At 34.7% G+C, this 16,878-nt stretch overlaps 1 protein-coding gene and 1 long non-coding RNA gene across 2 annotated transcripts in view; one reads left to right on the top strand and one right to left on the bottom strand.

Moving 5' to 3' along the window:
• DACH1 (dachshund family transcription factor 1) overlaps nucleotides 1-16,878 on the top strand; it is a 423,135-nt gene that overhangs the window by 279,642 nt on the left and 126,615 nt on the right. Inside the window, exon 4 of the mRNA XM_047756207.1 lies at nucleotides 14,171-14,343. Coding sequence (XP_047612163.1) covers nucleotides 14,171-14,343 — 173 coding nt within the window. The remainder of the gene's footprint in view (nucleotides 1-14,170; nucleotides 14,344-16,878) is intronic.
• Nucleotides 1,093-15,959, bottom strand: LOC125113467 (uncharacterized). The gene is made up of 3 exons (XR_007131464.1): nucleotides 15,824-15,959; nucleotides 6,957-7,236; nucleotides 1,093-1,191 (listed from the first exon to the last, which is right to left on the bottom strand). It is a non-coding gene; the product is annotated as an uncharacterized LOC125113467 (long non-coding RNA).

Below are 16,878 nucleotides of genomic sequence, written 5' to 3'. Positions count from 1 at the left end.
ATTGCTTACAACAATGCCTGGCATATAATAGGTGTTTGATATATGATAAAAGAAAGAATGAATACCTTTCATGCCTGTTTTGTACTATAACATTCTATAATTCAAATATATACAGAAAAGTAAATTGTATATTCTGCAGTGATATTTAAACATAATTTTTTACTCTTTGGTGTATATTCTGTAATATTCTTTATATGATTAAATATTGATATTTAAAACATTGTTTTCTATTTCTATTTTTTTTCTATTTGTTATGACTGTATCCTAATCTTAATAATCTGTGTTTCTTTCCTCTTTCTTTTCCAAGAATTTCAGTACACAATATTAACTTGACTTTTTGGATGAACAAGAACATGAAATCTTTCTCAAAGCCAGAATTTATACATATGTTAATATTAACCTGAGTAAATGCATAAAATGGAATGATTTTGAAAAATTATTTTCACAGTCAGTAGAGATTTGACACTTTTAAAAGTTAAGGCTTCTATTCTTAAATTCTTAATACTGTGTAAAAATTATTAGATTTAAAATAGATAATATTATAAATCCAAAGTATACCTCATAATATTTATACACATAAACCATAAAAAACAAGTCATTTTAAAATTTTTGTTTATTACTGTGTTCATACCATAATTATAGTTGAGTGAAAATGGTTCAAGAACATGTTAAGGTGCAAAACATACTCCAGATGTTTCTTTGTGAAGAGATCTCTTTAGAAGAAGCCCTTGGAACAAAATTTCAAAATTAACAAAAAAAGAAAAGCAGTTTCTATACAGACCATTTTAACTGAAGGAAGTTCTTGAGTATTCAATTTGTTTTGAAAAATTGTGTTTAGCCAAAAAAACTGAGGTCTTAAGTAGTTATTTAATATACTATTTTAATTACAAGCAACAATTAACAAGGTATATATGCCCAGGTGTTAGGCAAGGTACATTTAAATGAGAGCATCTGGGACTGTCAACAATGGTCCTTACATTCCACATGAATTATGTGAGAGAATGAACATGATAGAATGGACAGGAAGTGGAGTTCCCTTTGTGGGCAGTGGGTTAATGACCCAGCTTGTCAGTGTGTCATTGCAGGTTCGATCCCCACCCATTTCAGTGGGTTAAGGATCCCATGTGGTGTAGGTGGCAGATAGTGTTTGGATTCCATTCCGGGTGGAACTTCCATCTACCTTGAGCGAGGCTGGGAAAAAAAAAAAAAAAAAAACACAAGAATAAGTAAAAATTGGAGCCGTATTTTAATATTGGATGAGATAATGAAATTATTTAAGATAGATTTTTATGATCACAAGGCAAATAAAATTATAATAAAAATTATAATTTTTTATTACAGAGTATTTTTTTGCAATTAAATAGCTATTTATTACTCAGAAATTAAGGACTCTTAGAAGATAGTTATTTCTAATACATAGAGTTCTTTTTACACTGAAAATATGTAAAACACAATGGCTTTCTTACAGATAGAGATAATTTGGGTAAAGATTACTCTTACAAGTTCAAGATTTTTAAATTTCTGTTTGAGTACTTTAGAAAAGATAACAATTTCATCATTCATCTTTTTCTTCTTTTTAACTAGGGATATATATTTTTAATATTAAGGCTGAGAAAAACTGTTGAAGGAAAGAAAAATTTTGTATATGACAGATTTATCCAAAATATCACCTTGTTTGGGTGGGGTGACTTTAAGTAACATAAAGCCTGTGAATAGTATTTAATTCTGCTAACTGAGTCATTGGGTTGATTGCTTTCTCCCTTATAGTTTTCATGGTCCACATTACAGTTATAACAACTACACTAGTTAATTTTTGAACTAAAAAGTGACTACAGATGTTTACTTTTTGCTTTATATAGATCTGAGTGTTAATGCTGTCAGAAAGTAAATCATCATTTCAAAACACAGTTTCTATTTTTTTATTTTAATTCACATTGTCATACAATTTAAAAAAGCATATTGAATCTATTTATACTTGGGATAAAGATGACTGCTTGTATTTAATTCTTGAATTGGAATTAAAATTAGAAATAGGATTATCCCTATTACCACTCGCATTTCTAAGTATTTTTTTCATTGCCAGCAATGCGGTCATTTTGACCTTGAAAATCTCCTGCCATGTATGCCCATGAAAAACTGATGAAAAGTGCTTTGAATAGTATGTCTTCACTACATATAATAGAAGTTATGGAAAGAATGATTTGGTTTCATATAAACAGTAGCTTTCAACAGGACTGCCATCTGTGTGTAATCTACTACTGTGATATAATATTATTTCAGTGGCCTTTTAAATGTGCTGAGTTCTCTATGATATGTAGTCCCTTGATTTAAAACTGTCTCTCAACCCAATAATTACTGGATATTACAATTATTTGTCATACTACAAGATGGAAATAATGGCATCTTTTCAAACTATGCTTAGTTTTGTCTGTTTATTTTTAATTAGAAATTTTATTTTTTTAGTCTTTTTTTAAAAATTGTTTTTTTTTTGTCTCTGTTTAGGCTATTTACTTAAATCAAACTTAAGATTTTTAAACCTTTAAATCCAATTATAATGTTCTACATTTATTCATTCAGTATTAGTTGAGGGCCTAAGATCTGTCAAACATCCATGTTGATTATTTTATTAAAAATAATATTATAGCTTACAACTACATGGAGAGACCCAAATATTATAAAAGTGCATTAACACACTTTTGTGTTAAGAATTTCTTGTTCATGACATATACCACTTTTTGCTTACTCTTTCTTGCTCACCTTCTTAGCTTTTGTTGTTGTTGTTTTTTTTTTTTTTTTGTCTTTTCTAGGGCTGTACCTGTGGCATATGGAGGTTTCCAGGCTAGGGGTCTAATCAGAGCTGTAGCCACCACCCTACACCAGAGCCACAGCAACGCAACATCTCAGCCATGTCTGCAACCTACACCACAGCTCATGGCAATGCCGGATGCTTAACCCACTGAGTGAGGCCAGAGATCGAACCCGCAACCTCATTATTATTATTTTTTTTTTTAATCTTCCAATCTGGTTTGTTTGGGACTATTCTATAGCTTACAGTAGAAATATACTTTTGGTAGAAATACGTTTCTACTTCTTATACCCTCTTCAAGCATCATGGCTTAATTTCCCACCTACAAATAAAAGACATCCAAATCTGCCTCAGTGGGCATCTGCTTTCCTTCCAGACTTTGGTGCCATGTTTCCAAGGCTTGTTGTCCATCTTATTTGGGTATTTCTGAAATATTCCATTTCAACAAATCCAGAATTGAACTGATTTTTATTCATCATGAAACTACATCTTCCTCATAAAAGTGATTAAAAGCTTGTATTGTGAGTTCAGGATTCTAAGATCTAAATCCAGAGGCAAGTTAAATCAACTTTAATAATACTAATGCTCATCTGTCTCCAAGGTTCTAAAGATTCATTGAGATAGTACTTATCAAAGCTTAACATAATGCCTGACACACTGAAAGTAGATGATACCTACATATTAGATATCATTCTTATCATCATCATCATTGCTTCATTAGTAATATCACCCTTGACCCAGTTGTGGACTAGATACTGAAGTCATCTTTCACATTTCATTCTCTTCATCTCCATTTGTATCCAAGTGATTACCACATTCAAAGTTTATTTCCAAAATGTCAAACATATTTCCTGTTCTTCATCTTTTCTTTTATTCCAGTCAAAGGATAAAATTATGTGCATATATGCTATATTTGTCTATCTCTTTCCCATTATAAGCTGCTCAAGAGCAAACGCTAATATCTTCTCATTTTCAGAAGCCACACTGAAGTTTACCACATGTAAGTGTAAAACTTGGTCTGGGTTACAGCTTGTAACTTAAGAACTGATAGAACTAGTCATATTTTGTTAAATGCTGAGGATACAATGACGAGCAAAAGAGACCTAAGCCTGATCATGTGGGGCCTACATTAAGACAAGAAATGTTGGGTCTTTTTCTTGATAGCAATGGAAAAAAATTGAAGTCCTCTAAGGAGGGGAGTGAGAATGTAAGATTTGTACTTAAAAGTAATGATGGTCCTTGGATCTGATTACAGCAGCAGATAGAGAAACAGAGTAGAGATAAATTATATAGATGAAATCAGTAGAGCATGAAAGGAATTGGACATTGGTGGCACACAATGAAAGAGGAGGAGATAAAGATGATTCCTGGGCTTCTGGCTTATACAGCTAGCAGGTGAGGTTGTTCTTCGTGGTGAACCAAGTTTGGGGAGAAGATAATTTAACACTTAGATACATACATATGAGAAATATCAAGATAATTCCCATGAACCTGCCATCTTACCTATAAAGGTTTTATGCTTTTTGGAAAATTCAATAGCAATTTTGGCTTAAGTGAGATTGTTCAATTTCAACATAAATAATTTAAAATGGAAACATTATATGAACGTTAAAACTGTTTTCAACCGACCATGAGCAACACTTACACATGAACATAAAACTGTTAATATTACATACCATGGCATTGACTGTTCTACAAACAGTATAGAAAGTACAATAACTTAAAATCTGATGTAATGGTGAATCTGTAGACAAATTACAAATCTTTAGATGGGAGAATTTCTAGTTCTTTTGTTTGCCTAATAGAAAAATAATTTGAGAAGATAAAATGGGAAAGGTTAGAAATTCATTTCCAATGAGAAAGGTTAAAAAGATACAATTAAATTAACAAGGGTATATTAAACCAAACTGCTTTATTTTGAAGAATTTTATGCATATGTTTTAGATTTGAAAGCTTAAATATGTTCCCAATATTGTTATTCTACACTGTTTGTGATAGCATTATAGAAATTAACCAATCTGTTGCAATATATTTCCACTTAATAGAACTATTTCACTTTTGTTTACAATCATCCATATCCACAAGATACCCAAATATTTAGTCAATACCATTAATCTGGCTACTACTTCTTTTATATATGAGTCCTATGTAACTATTTACCAATCTGAGTCTACATTTGTTTGTTTTGTTTGAGAGATCTATTTCACTTGGATAACCCTTAGAACGTGGTATTAGTGAGTCCAAATAAAACAGCAGCATTGAAAGCAAAGTGTTTTCTGATATAATTATCTGTTTTCTCTACATCAAATATTTAATTTCTTATCTGTATAGTAATGGTCCTTCTTTATTTTAAGTTGCATCAAAACTTTCTGGAATTTGGGAGTTCCTGTCGTGGCGCAGTGGTTAACGAATCCGACTAGGAACCATGAGGTTGAGCATTCGGTCCCTGCCCTTGCTCCGTGGGTTAATGATGCGGCGTTGCCCTGAGCTGTGGTGTAGGTTGCAGACGCGGCTCAGATCCCACGTTGCTGTGTCTCTGGCGTAGGCCAGCAGCTACAGCTCTGATTCGACCCCTAGCCTGGGAACCTCCATATGTCCTGGGAGTGGCCCAAAGAAATAGCAAAAAGACAAAAAAAACCCAAAAACAAAACCAAAACAAACAAAAAAAACTTTCTGGAATTTGGTAAGAATGCGGGAAAATGAAGTATTGCACTATTTACATAACAATGCATTCTAATAACTTTCATGAGTTCAAAATTAAGGTTATTTAAAATGGAGTCCACCAGAGTTCTCCTCCTCATACAGCGGAAACAAATTTGACTAGGAAGCATGAGATTTGGGGTTCAAACCCTGGCCTCGCTCAGTGGGTTAAGGATCCGCCATTGCCAGGAGCTGTGGTGTAGGTTTCAGGTGCGGCTCTGATCTGGCATTGATGTGACTGTAGAGTAGGGTGGTGGCTACAGTTCCGATTGGACCCCTAGCCTGGGAACTTCCACATGCCGCAGGTGCAGCCCTAAAAAAGACAAAATGAAATGAAATGAAATAAAATAAAATGGAATTCATTGCATATTTTAAGTTTCCTAATGCTATACCATTTCCCATGACTCCTCAAAGATGCTCAGTGTAATTGCTTAATAACATCTTCCTCTTCTTTAAGGATCTATTTATGTATCCCATTTAACATTAATGACTTGAACTTCAGTTTTGATTTTACAGTTTGTTTCTTATTCTTGTTAGTTCAACAATCATTAGCCATGGTAAATGATACTGAAGCAAAATTTAAAACAATAGACAGTCTGATTTCCAGTATTTTGTGTGCCAGTGCAACTGGTAAAATTATGCTACTTTCAACAGCATTATAGAATATGGAAAGCAATAGAATTATCTCAACCTGATGAAATGTGCCTAATATCATATTTCTGATAAGTTCAAGGACACTGATAGCACCAATATTATATTACCACCATTACATATAAAATAAGGTGTATCAATACATCTCTACATTCAAAAGAAAACAACACAGGTAAAATAGAAACCTCCTTGTATGGCAAGACTTACATTTCTACTAAACAAATATGAAACACTCAGATTTAGTTCATGGAAGACAGCAAAAGAAAATGCCTAATTATTTCTGGGAAAGTAACATGTTTTCCTAAATGATTTCTTCATTTTGGGATATTTAGAATTCATGCCAATATTGTTCTTTCTCTCTAAGAAAAAACAAAAAAATCAAACAAAGTGTGTATGCAAATACAAATTTTAGACACAGGAAATGGCCTACTCTGTGGGCCTTACTTTGCAATATCAATTAGGAGGTGCTTGTAATGTTTTCTCAGCTAAACCACTGCACTTAAACTGGAATATTTTAAATTGAACCCCAATTAATTGTACCCTTTACAGATTACTGCTTCCTCATTTTAAAATAAAACAATTTGATAAAGTTGAACTAAAACACTGGAGAATTTCAGTGTTTGTATTCGCTAAAGGGGATCACCGAGCTCAGATTGTTATCCAGAAAAAGATTTAAAAGATTACATTACAATAATTTATGAGAAAACTGTTTCCCCTATGTCTGCAGAATACTTGCTGGATCTCATTTTTATAAGGGTGAAGTTTTTCTTCTCAAAGGCAATAACTTGTTTATTCTCACCTGCTTCTGAAGCAACAGCAGAACATCTGTAGCATCTGAGACTAGTATTTACTCTTCCTTAGTTGTCTTGATTCTGTTGTTAAGGTGTTGTTGACATCCCTCTAAGTGGTCTCCAATGGTATGGAGGAAATGCCCAGTCTTGCCGTCATTTTCACTGTAAACGAATCTTGACACTGTCAGGTTCCCGTCACAGTCCATCAGTGTCACTCACTAAGCTGTGGTGTGACCGTCAGTCCCTTTGAGATTTGCCTCCTTTATCAGGGTCAGCCTGTGGGAAAATCTGAACAAATAGTTACATGTCAACCAGGTATAAAAGATAATATTTAAATCTACTTTTACTATTTTAAGGCATGGTAGTCTAAAAGGCATTTCTTTTTTCAAATTATTGTAACTTTGTGTTCAAATATTTTACATGCGCTCTGTACAGAATTCATGAAAAAATACAGTGGCTTTCTCTTTTGGAATCTAGTACTGATTAGCTGTGTTTAGAATACAACAGTAACTATGTTTATTTGGGCTAGGATTTTAACTAGCACCACTGACATACCTACCCAAAGTTAGTTAGTTTATTTGTTTTTAATAAAAGAGAAACAGTGATTATAACCACCACTAAAACGTTTTATTTCATTTCTTATCTAAAAATTATATTTGAAACAATGAAATGATCTTTCCTTTATTAATGATTATCTCCACATTTAACCATTATCTTTTTTTTATTTATGGTAATATTTTTTTCTTTGAACTTCTGTTTCAATTGATGATAAGTCTGAGTTGTTTTGTGAAATAACATTTCAAATGTTGGGGCTTCATATTTCTTTCCCTTTATTTCAGTTTTTCACAAGAACCAGTTCCTCAAATTCTACATATACTCATATTTGTCACGGGTCCTATTGAATATGCTATGCAACAATGTATTAAATAGAAATTGTCCTGTGGTTCCACACAAGAACAAAAGAGACCAAATACTTCTCCTTAAAAAATAAAAATAAAAATTAGTCCTAAAATAGTAATAAAAATTAGTACCAGAGTTGCTGTCTTAGCAATCCCTCCAGACCCCAAAGACACCCACCTCCTCTAGTTAAAAGGGGGATGGCCACCATGGGGAGACACTTGAAAGACAGCCTTGGCATGAAGACAACACCTGATGGAGGGAAGCGTGGCTTAGGGATTCCTTTTGGAGGGTCCTTCCTCACCACTAAGGGCAAGGAGGGAACTTCAGGAGAATTGCTCAAGGACTACAGATGCCTCCACCTCATTCCATAGCAGGATGTCCGCCATGTGAGCTGAGGATCTCTTTTCTGTACTTGTTTTAGCAGGGAGATAAAGAATTGAGAAGTGGCAGAATAGAGAGAGTGGACAGTGTCAGAACAAAAGGACCCCTGTCAGGAGAAAGGCCCTGAATCAAGAGACTGAGGCCGTTTAGGGAGCTTGGAAGAGCAGGAAGCTGCAGGTTTCCATTGTCAGGGACTTGGGCAGTTAAGAGGCTCCCCTAGAAGCCCCCCCCCCCGCACCCCCTGTCTTAAATGATCATAGGTTACTTAGCAGGGGGTACTTTTGCATTTAGGCAATGAAGTCAATGGCCAGGAGGCAGAGCCATACAAGTGACAGTGTCGGGAGGTTTTGAGCAGGAGCCAGTTGGGTAGGAGAGCTTTATCTTCCTACCCAGGAGAAGAAAGGAAGAGGATGGATGGAAAGCTGACTAAGTCCCTCTCTCTTCCATTCCCTAGGCTCTAGGGCTGGTCAATGCCAATGAGGATGAAGATGCAAAAAGTAGTGTTAACTAGAATGGACTTTTTGTACTTAAAATCTGCTCAAGATTATTAAGGGGAAGAAAAAAGAAGCTTAAAAGGCGTATTTGAAGACATTAATTAGAGGAAAAATTAAAACCAGTTTATGTTTAAAATACATCAGTTCTGACTGTCTGATAATCCAGTCACCCTTAGAGTAGGAATGGCTTCAAAATTTAAGGGTTTCTCCCCCAAATAGTCCATTTCTCTGTTTAAAACCTGATCTATCATAAAATATGTGTCATAAAATACCATAAAAATATAAAATGAAGGGATACAAAAAATAGTCTGCACTCAGAAAAAGACTGAGATAGTCCACCAAGCTATTTACTTTTTTAGAACATGTAAGTATATTTAATGTTGGGGTGGAAAGGCTGTAAGTGGAGAAATTACCATATTTATTCCTTGTCAATTTAAATTTTTGTTACGCTGAACCTTAAAATCACCTTGCTTGTCCCCAAGTAAAACACATATAGGAAAGGCAAACTAAACACACACAATCACTTTTTGTATATAAATTCCATATATTCGCATCTGTAGTTATAGATATATTCTTAATATCAGTATAATTAGGCAGGGTAAATAAATTACTTCAGATTATATAAAGGCACAATGAATAGCTTTTAGCTAGAGACAAAATTGGTAATCGGATTTTCATTTCAGTTTTTCTCTCTTGCATTCATGTGCCCACTTATATCTGGCTGATACCTGAGGGTTCCTTTGTTAATTCTCACTCCAACAAAATCATACCATTGCACTCATAGCTGGCTTGTGTGATGCTTGTGGTTTCGCTCCTTAATTTCATCATGTTACAGATGGTCATGTGTTCTCCTGTCTGTCCTAGTACAGATCTTCTTCCACCTGTGGAAGGAGGTGTCCAACTGAGATCATTCCAGTGCTTCTCCATAATCTATGTTTAAGACTAGGTGTGGGAGACGCTCTCTTGCTTTAATCCCTCTCCCCAACACATTCAAATATAATCAAATGGCTGGATGCCCTGAGTCTTCATGAGCTTGTGACCAATTTCCTTGATTCAAAACCATTTTATGTATTTATTGCATACATGCTTCTACCCTCCATTATAGGATATGGTATATGCTATTTGAGGATACTAGAGCTAGATCAAGTTTGTCTTTTTATTCCACTGGAAAGTCAAATCATGAGATTTTATCTGCAGGCATGGAAGAGCAGGAAAGAATCAGTTCTTCTGTTTCTAACTCCCCTTACCAGACATTAGAAATCTTCATTTTTTGGCCATGCTCATAGCATGTGGAATGTCCCTAGTCAGGGGTCGAACCCATGCCACAGCAGCAACTCAAGCCACTGCAATGACAACAGCAGTGCTTTAACCCACTGCGCCATAAGAGAACTTTAGAACTCTTCTTATGTATGAACTCTTCTGCTATCTCTTGTCTTTTTCATGCGATCGTAATAGTAGACTTTATTCTTAAAGGTACCATATGTGTATTCACTTGGCTCATACATAGATACTGGCTTCTACCACTAAATATATAGGCTTACATCAAAGCACTTGAAATTATGTATTTAATAATTATTGGCATGTCTTGTTCTGAAGTGGCCTATTTTCAATTCTTATTTATTCATGGTAATAGAGGAGAAGGATATTATAAATTATGCAAAAATCACTTACAGCTGACTTGGTTATATATTGTATATTTTTCATCAGACTTAGTTTCTTAATTGTTTGCTCTATTTATTACCCAAATGAGCTAACATCATGAGTATTTAACAAATAATGATTGGCGGAGATGGCTAGGAGCACTTTATGTAGTGGGAAAGGGCAATCTAGTTTTGTTTTTGTTTTTTTTTTTTTTTTTTTTTTTGTCATTTCTAGGGCTGCTCCTGTGGCATATGGAGGTTCCCAGGCTAGGGGGTCCAGTCGGAGTTGTAGCCACCGGCCTACTCCAGAGCCACAGCAATGCGGGATCCGAGCCGCGTCTGTGACCTACACCACAGCTCATGGCAACGCCGGATCCTTAACCCACTGAGCAAGGGCAGGGATTGAACCCGCAACCTCATGGTTGCTAGTCAGATTCGTTAACCAGTGCGCCCCAACGGGAACTCCAAGGGCAATCTAGTTTTATAAACGTGCTATGGAAAATTCATATATGGATGATTGATATTTACCCTTAGTAATATCTGTGATCCAAAAGCTATATGGAAATAGGTAGTATTTTGTCTATAACCAGTTATCATAATGATTTAATAAGCATTTAACCTAATATTTGATACCTTGATGTTAAAAAATACAATCAGGGAGTTTCCGTTGTGGTACAGTGGAAACGAATCCAACCAGTATCCATGAGGGTTTGGATTCAATCCCTGGGCTCACACAGTGGGTGAGGGATCCAGCATTGTCATGAGCTGTGGTGTAGATTGCAGACGCAGCTCGGATGCTACATTGCTGTGGCTGTGGCACAGTCTGGCAGCTGCAGCTCCGATTTGACCCCTAGCCTGAGAACTTCCATAGTGCCACACCTGCAATCTTAAAAAAATAAATAAATAAAATTATAAGTGCTTATTTACTAATAAGAGAGTGAAATTGAAATATATTTGAAAAATGGCATTTTTCCCATTTATTGACTGGCAATCGAGATGGAAATAAAAAAGGAAATTAGTTCAATTGAACAGAGAAACAAAAGTAGATAATAAATATAAATAAAACTCAAACTGAATCCAAAATAGTGAGCATGAATATTTTTATCTCCTCCATATATTAGTTAATTAATTTCAAAAATGCAATCAACTATGAAAATGTAATCCTTGAATTTGTTGGATATTTTAAATGAAATATAAAGAGAAAATCATGTATTACTTAAACATTTTAATACATTTCCCATATTCAAAGAACATTTATTTCAAAGAGCTATTTCTTGGTCCAAACAGTTGGTGATTATGCCTTAACTCTTATTTTAGGTAACATAAAGAGTAAATAGATATTGAAGAATTTTACACATACTTTGACAAAAGTGAAGATGTTTAAAATGTTTTGTCACTGAATATTTTCTTGACATCATATCTTTAAAAATTATATATTTATAGCATTTGCATATTTGATCAGGACCTTGGTATAAAGTGTCAAAAAAGATTATGAGTAGAGAAATGAGGTGTATTAATTTGTGAATATAGAAGTTAACTTTTATATCACAGTGTAGGAGGGAACTGAAGAACTTTGTTTTATGTGAGTCATTTCTGTATGAAGCTATAAACTTTCTTTTTTTTTTTATGCCAAAAGCTGTCATGGTTTCTTGTAAAATAATAAAGATAATAAAGATATCCATTTTAATTGATTCTTTTCATTGTTTAATAAAATTGCTTTGTTTGATTGCTGAAGAATTTGAATTGAGTTTTCATTACCCACTTCTGAACAATTTACTCTAAGAACCAGACAGTATTGAGCTAATGAGTTTGAATTTATATTGAACCTTAACTGTCTTCATGAAGTAAATGGAAAAAAATCATGGCAGTAACTAAGTATTCTTCATTAAAAACTATGTTGTAGAGATTTTACAATGAGGCTTTTAATGGAGCTAAAGCATTTAAATTGGAGTTTTACCAACTTTGCTGTTTCTAAGCATATTATATAAAAATATGGCTTCTTTTCCATTTTTTAAAGAAATTAAAACTCATAAAATGGCAGGAATATTTTGGAAATTTTCTTTCAAGTGGGAAGTTCATATATTCAACAAATTCAGTTATGCAGTAAATTAATGTTAATCTGAGAGTATGCTAAATTGAAATGATATATAAAAACCTTCAGAGAGGTGTCCTATTAAGGTGTTTCAAGATCTATTTAAATAAATCTAAGAAATGGCCACAATATTGAAATGCATGCCCTTTAAGGTACTGTTCTTATTTTGGCACTGGAATTGCCACAAAAATACTTAAGTTTCTTAGTGGTTGAAAACAAGAGATACATATATTTATGTATCTATTTTGATATTTTAGAGCTGCACCTGGAAGTTCCCAGGCCAGGGCTTACACCACAGCCACGACAACGCTGGATCCTTAACCTCCTGATCAAGGCTAGGGATCAAACCCCCATCCTCATGGACCCTAGTTGGGTTCTTTCACTGCTGAGCCATGAAGGGAAATCCCAAATAATTGTATTTATTGATGCACATGCACTTAATGTATTGCTTTGGTATTGTTATCTTTTTTAAAGTGATCTTTGATTCCCTGTACTATGTCTAATCAAATTGGGCATTTAATGACTGCATGTTTAGGATTTGCTGTGAAATTAAGTTAGGAACTTTTAATGGTGGGCTAAGACATCATAAATATAAGGATAATTTTGCCTTCTATAACTATCAGTATGCTTCAGTTCCAAGAAGTAATTAATTCTCTAGGTATATCATAGAGCCCATTTTATATTAAGTTGTTCAAACAGGATTATACCCAACCAATAGGCTACCTGTTGTTGAAATGTTATTCTTTTTAAAAAAAAATTGGAAACATATGTTAGAAATAGGGAAAAGAGAAAATATAGTTTAGCGGAAATTTACTTACTTGAGCTTATTTCCCAAGAAATAAGTCAACCTCCAAATTTCCCAAGAAATAAGTCCACCTCCAAGTGATGCTTTTTGAAACCTCATTTCAAGTTGGTCATCAGATGATTTAGAATAGCATTGTATCCCAATAATTGATATCCATCCCCCACAGTCAGCAGTGATGTTTCTTGGGATAAGGAAACACTGCAGTCACATCTACCCCAGGGACTTTAGGCTTCTGTTACCACTCCTATGTACATGCCTGAGCCCACAGCCTTCCCATTAGTCATCCTTTCCACCATGGTCAGCAGGGCTACCTTCTGCCAAATGGTATGATGGCATTTTTAGCACTAAAAAGGATGTTGCAAAGAAAAAAAAAAAATCTCATGATCAGATAGAACAAATATAGGACATAATGGAGAAAGAGACTATATTTAGATGATTAATTGTGATAAAGAAAACCACAGTAATTTAAACAAGAATTAGATCAGAAGAACAATATAGCAAAGAATCAACCATTCATATTAAGCAGCAATGAAGACTGAGGAGTGAAAAAATATGGCACCATTCTGGTTAGCTTTAAGCCTAATTTCCCTGCATGGTAAATGGGCATTGTTGCATACAAAGAAGACAAATATTTTTTTCCTTGATTGCCATTATTAGAACATTAATTTTTTTGGCTGAGCTCACACATGTGGAAGTTCCTCGGCCAGGGATTGAATCCACAGCACAGCAGCGACCCAAGCCACGGTAGGGCCAATCCTAGCCTACTGAACCACAAGGGACCTCCTAGAACATTTTTAAATGCTTCAGTTTTCAATGATTTATGTTCTTAACCATTTTAATTAATAAGATGTACCATGTTTCATCATTTTATTTGAAGAGAGAAATGATGATGTATGTGTATTTTTTATAGGACTGGAACTTCCTTTTATGATGATGCCCCACCCTCTAATTCCTGTCAGCCTACCTCCAGCATCTGTCACCATGGCAATGAGCCAAATGAACCATCTCAGCACCATTGCAAATATGGCAGCGGCGGCACAAGTTCAGAGTCCCCCATCTAGAGTTGAGACATCAGTTATTAAGGTAATTCTTTAATTATATGATTGATTTGGCTTAAGCCAAAATCATCTTAAGCCACCATCTTTTCTCTTCACAAGTAAATCTAACTCCAAAAAACTAAGTGACAGTAAATAGATTATGAGAAAAAACACTTGTAGTAATTAGAACCAGAGGCACAATATATATAAGCAGCCTAGGCTAACTTTGAGTTCTCTGTTATATCTACTAAGGGACAGATGAACATAAGGTATTAAGTTATATATTACAAATTGTGTGTTTATATATGTGGCTGTGTTTGTGTCTGTAGGTGTGTGTGTGTGTGTGTGTGTGTGTGTGTGTGTGTGTGGTGTATGAGCCTAAAGGTGTGGAAAATAGTATCAGGTTTGTTTTCAGAAGACCAGATTTTAATTATGGTTCTGCCACTTAACTAGCTGTGTCACCTTGAGCATGTAACTCAATATTTCTGATTATTTCTACATATAAAAAATGGGCAATACAGTGTGGATAGAAAAAAGTAAAACAAAATTGTTATACAGGTATCGCCAATTCTCTCTCTCTCTCTGTGTGGGTCAATATGTGTGTACTTTTAAATACGTATGTGTTTATTTATACTTTTTCATTCATATTATTTTATAATGTGTAGTTAAATTATAATGCCTTAAATGCATTGTCAGAATAGATTAATTTTTAAATTATGTAAAAGATATGTTGCAGTACCTATATTTGACATAATCATTATCTTGTATTTATGAATATAATACCATGAATTCAAAGGAGTCCCTGGAACATATTTTACATAAAAGGCCTTATTTCAGCACTTATTTATTACTGGTGGGAACACACAACGGTAGGACCATTTTAGAAGACAGTTTTGTAAAATCATACGATTTTTACCCAAAGCAGTTAAAAACTTAATGTCTACCCAAAACTTTGCACATGGATATTTTCTATTTTTATAATTGCCAAACCTTGGAAGCATCCAAGAATCCCTTTAGTCAGTGAATGGATAAAAAATTGTGTACATCCATATGTTATGACTTTGTTTTTTGCCATTTGTGACAACATGGATGAACCTGGAGGGTATTATACTTAGTGAAATAAGTCAGTGTTTTCACTTATATGTGGAATGTAAAGAATAGAAAACAAGTGAACAAATTCACAGAAACAGAAACAGATTCACAGATACAGGAAACAAACCAGTGGTTACCAGAGGGGAGAGGAGTGGGGGGAGGGGCAAAGTAGATAAAGGAGGGTTCCGGACTATTAAGTATAAAATATGTAAGTTACAAGAATGTAACACACAGGACAGAAAATATAGTCCATGTTTTATGATAATTTTATATGGAGAGTCATATTACTAGGTTTTGTGTCTGACACTAAAACAATATCATAAGTCAATTACACTTCCCAAAAATAAATTTACATTTTGTAAATTGGATAGACCATAGTTCAACAAGAGACCACAAAAAAAAAAAAAGAAGAAGTAGAGATTTTGGTCACTCACAGGTCCTGGAGGAAGTACTAGACATGTCTCAATCGACTAGACAGGCAGGTCAGGGCAGAGTGCAGGCAGACAGAGAAAGCAAGGCAGGATTTGAAGCAGACGCCTTTATTAGGATCCATGATGTTCCCAGGCTAGGGCTGGAGTGGTCAATGCAAACTGAAAGGGAAGGGTTTTGATAAGCCTCCCAGGGTTCTTATCTAAGAAGATTGTTGATCACAAGGGCTGCTGGGGAAGTTATATCAGGAAGTTAGATTTGTTCCTGACTGTGACTACTGTCTAGGGCAGGCATGGCATGAAGAGGCTGGTTTCAGTTTAAGCTCCCTACAGGCCACTTGGCCAAACAAAATGAAGATCGAGACAGCAATACCATGGAGTAGCTTAGCTGAATTCTCAGCACCATTGAATTCAGAGCTAAGAAGAAATGAGCTATCACGCTGTGAAAAGATATGGTGGAAACTCAAATGCATACTGTCAAGTTCAAGAAGCTAGTTTGAAAAGGCTACACTCGAGGTGGTTTCAAGTGTAGGACACTGTGGAAAAGGCAAAATTGTGGCTATCCTAAAATGATCCATGGTCGCTCGTGGGTGGAAGCAGGGGAGGAATAAATGGAGAAAGCAGGTTTTTAGGACAGTGAAAATACCCTGTATATGATATTATTATGATGGATTCATGTCATTATGCATTTTGTAAAGGCCCTGATACTACATATTTAGAAAGGTGAAGAACATGGAAATAGTAGTTTTTCATATAATAATGGCTTTGTAAACAAAGCTATGTAGTTGTTCTTCATAAAATTTCCTGAAATATCCTCACCAGAGGAAAACAATGAAAAATATCATAGGAGACCCAGATCAGCTACTGAAAAATCCTTTTCTGAGAGAATGAAAGTGAATGCTACATTGTCATCAACTGGGAAGAGAACTTTTTCAAATCCCGAGTGAACTTTAGAGGGTTCCTTTGTTAGCAGATGATTTGTTAATTAAGGCATGGATGCATACTTCAATTTATGATTATTTTTTTAATAGTTACTTCTGAGCATTCAACATCCTCATCAC

This window comes from Phacochoerus africanus, chromosome 13 (assembly GCF_016906955.1).
Source record: "Phacochoerus africanus isolate WHEZ1 chromosome 13, ROS_Pafr_v1, whole genome shotgun sequence".
NCBI classification, from domain to species: domain Eukaryota; kingdom Metazoa; phylum Chordata; class Mammalia; order Artiodactyla; family Suidae; genus Phacochoerus; species Phacochoerus africanus.
This window is presented reverse-complemented; position numbering and strand designations above follow the sequence as displayed.